Below are 3,082 nucleotides of genomic sequence, written 5' to 3' on the forward strand. Positions count from 1 at the left end.
CGGCCCCGTGGCGCAGCGCCCCCTGCTGGCCACCCTGGGCGAGGGGAGGGAGCGAGCGCGACTAAGCCAGGGCCGGCCCCGCCCGGCCCGAAGAGTCGCTGCTTTGTGAGGTGTCTCCACCGCCCCGAACGATAGGGCGGGGCCGTGCGTCCGGGGCGGGGCCTGGCCTTCGGACACGCCCCTAGAAGGTCTGGCCCCGCGCTGTGGGAGCCGCTGGGCTTTGTGAATCAAGGAAAGATAAACTTGCTGTAGCCCAGGGAGAACAGAGGCGTGCTCAGCCCAGTGGACAAGTCTTGAACCCCGCCCTGCATAATCGTCCGCGCTTTGTGAGGCCGCCTTGGGGCCTCCGGGCGTCTCGGACACGCCCCGACGGGCTCCGCCCCCGGGCCCGCCCAGCTTTGTGAGGCGGCTTGGGGGGGGGAGGCGGGGCCCAGCCCAGACTAGGCGACACCCCTACACCAGTAGTGCTCCCTCCCACCAGCACTCACTTTGCTCAGTCAGTGAGCGGCTCCGAGGACGGAGAAGAGAAGGGCGGGACCAGAACATAGGACACGCCCCCAGGCCTTGGCCCCGTCCCTTCTCACCGACTGGAAAAGCAGTTTGAGCGCCGTATCCTGACATGCAAATGTCCCTCTTTTATACTTCATCACCTCCGTCCTGTCCCCCCAAACATCTCCTTTACCCTTTTCTTCGGCATAAAAATTCCTCAGCCTCTCCCTTCTGAGCACCTCCTTTCCCTCCTTCCCCCGACCCCTGTTCCTAGACCTTCCCCCAAAGATGTCTGGGCAGGGAATTCAATCAAGCCCAGCCAAGTGCACCTTTAGCCAACACGCACAAAGACATCCGACTTCCCTCCGAGTGCCCCCCTCCGCTGTTCAACAGCCCCATCCCTTTGGGGGGTCCCAAAGGGACTCTCGGCCACTTCCAACTATTCAGCTCTCACTTCCCTGCATGTCATTTACTTCTAACTCCATAATGTCCCTGTGCCCCCATCATTCTACCTTTGCAAGGGCCCTGGCAGAGACCCCATGGGGCACTGCTCGCCACCTCCACCCCCGGCCTCCATAAACTTCCCCAAACTCCTCCCTGACTGAGGGGAGGGAAGCTGGGGATACCTAAAACCCAGTGTATTCACAAATACGCCCTTCAGCCATCCAACTGGCTCTCAGAGGTAGTAGACTTTTTTTTTTTTGAAACAGGGTCTCACTTTATCACCCACAGTAGAGTTCTGGGACATCACAGCTCACAGCAACCTCTAGCTCTTGGGTTTAGGCGATTCTCTTGCCTCAACCTCCCAAGTAGCTGGGACTACAGGTGCCTGCCACAACACCCGGCTATTTTTCTGTTGCAGTTTGACTGGGTTTGAACCTGCCACCCTGGGTATATGGGGCTGGCACACTACTCACTGAGCCACAGGTGTGGCCGCAGAGGTGGTAGTCATGAAAGATTACACTCCACAGAGGCCTTGGGAATACCTCAACACGTGTTAGAATGAATGAGTTAGGTACACCAGCACATTAACACACAGAACACACCCCAGTACCCTATGCTCAAAACACCCAGGAGGGAAGAGGCAGGTGCCCAATTCTGTGCAGCAGGGGAGAGGGGGGAACCCTTATGTTACGAAGGGGGGCCAGAAGGGATCCTGATATCTCCTTGTCCAGTGATCCTTAGAAGCTGAAAATCCAAAGTGAGGCTTTCTGCTTTTAGTTCAGCCTCCAGGCTAATGCCTGTCTTTCCCACTCCTTTGTGACAAAAGTCCAGGGGTCCCCTTCACCACCTCTGTTCATTTCCCTGAAAAAGCAGCACCTGGAGCCCCCCAGAAGTAGCTGGTGGGATCTTAGGTCCTAAAAGGCTGGGAGATAGAGGGGACCCCCAATCCTCAGCCTCACTGACAGGCCCGGAAAGTGGTGAACTCGGGTGGCTCAGGTGAAGATGATGTGGAGGTGGGCCTCTTCTGGGCTTCAGAGTTGCCAGGGATGACAGTGGTTCCCGAGCCAGCATCCAGGGTAACTGAGTCTTCCTCTGAAGTCATTTTCTTTGTCCACCAAGAAAAGAGAGAGAACCATGTGATGTGGGGTTTCAGGATGTAGAGTTTCCCCATTTTCTAAGCTTGAGACTCTCCTAGCACAACAATGCTCATTCTGTCCCCTTTCACACTCACAAACACCTGCCCGGCCTTCCATTCTGCCCGTCTCTGCGCTGAGTAGGGGACAGAGAGCCTGGGTTCAAATCCTAGTTCCATCTCATCCACACAGTGTGAGCTCAGCTAAGTGACTTAACTCCTCTGCGCCTCAGTTTCCCCTTCTGCAAAATAGAGATAATCTTAGTACTCACCTAGTAAGGTTGCTATGAGACTTAAAGTTGTAAAAACAGATAAAGCAACTGGTACATCAGAAGTTATATGTTAGGCCGGATGCGGTGGCTCACACCTGTAATGCTAGCACTCTGGGAGTCTGAGGCGGTGGATTGCCTGAGCTCCAAAGTTTGAGACCAGCCTGAGGCAGAGTGAGACCCTAAAAATAGCCAGGTGTTGTGGCAGGCACCTATTCCCAACTACTGTGAAGGCTGACGCAAGAGGATCTCTTGACCCCAAGATTTTGAGGTTGCTGTTAGCTATGATACCAGAACACTCTACTGGGGGCAAAAAGTAAGATTCTGTCTAAAAACAAAAAAAGTTAAATTAGGCTCGGTGCCCATAGCACAGTGGTTATGGCACCAGCCACATGCAATGCAGCTGGTGGGTCCCAGCCCTGCCTGGGCCAGCTAATGACAATTGCATCAACAACAAAAATAGCCAGGTGTTGTGGCAGGCACCTGTAGTTCCAGCTACTTGGAAGGCTGAGGCAAGAGAATCACTTAAGTCCAAGAATTGGAGATTGCTATGAGCTGTGACGCATTCTACTGAGGGTGACATAATGAGACTGTCTCAAAAATATATATAAATTAAATTAAATTTGAATTAAAAAAGAAAAAACTGGGTGGCTCCTGTGGCTCAAAGGAGTAGGGTGCTGGTCTCATATGCCAGAGGTGGCGAATTGAAACCCAGCCCTGGCAAAAAGTGCAAAAAAAAAAAAAAAAA

General features: G+C 53.8%; 1 protein-coding gene across 1 annotated transcript in view; it reads right to left on the bottom strand.

The window, feature by feature from the left end:
• Positions 1-1,465: 1,465 nt before the first annotated feature.
• The window catches only part of CUNH19orf38 (chromosome unknown C19orf38 homolog), a 13,748-nt gene continuing 12,131 nt past the window's right edge, over positions 1,466-3,082 (bottom strand). The window contains exon 7 of the mRNA XM_023517989.1: positions 1,466-2,038. Within this exon, the coding sequence (XP_023373757.1) occupies positions 1,889-2,038 (150 nt within the window). The 3' untranslated portion in view covers positions 1,466-1,888. The remainder of the gene's footprint in view (positions 2,039-3,082) is intronic.

This window comes from Otolemur garnettii, unplaced genomic scaffold (assembly GCF_000181295.1).
Source record: "Otolemur garnettii isolate 467f Iridium unplaced genomic scaffold, OtoGar3 scaffold00127, whole genome shotgun sequence".
Classification (NCBI taxonomy): domain Eukaryota; kingdom Metazoa; phylum Chordata; class Mammalia; order Primates; family Galagidae; genus Otolemur; species Otolemur garnettii.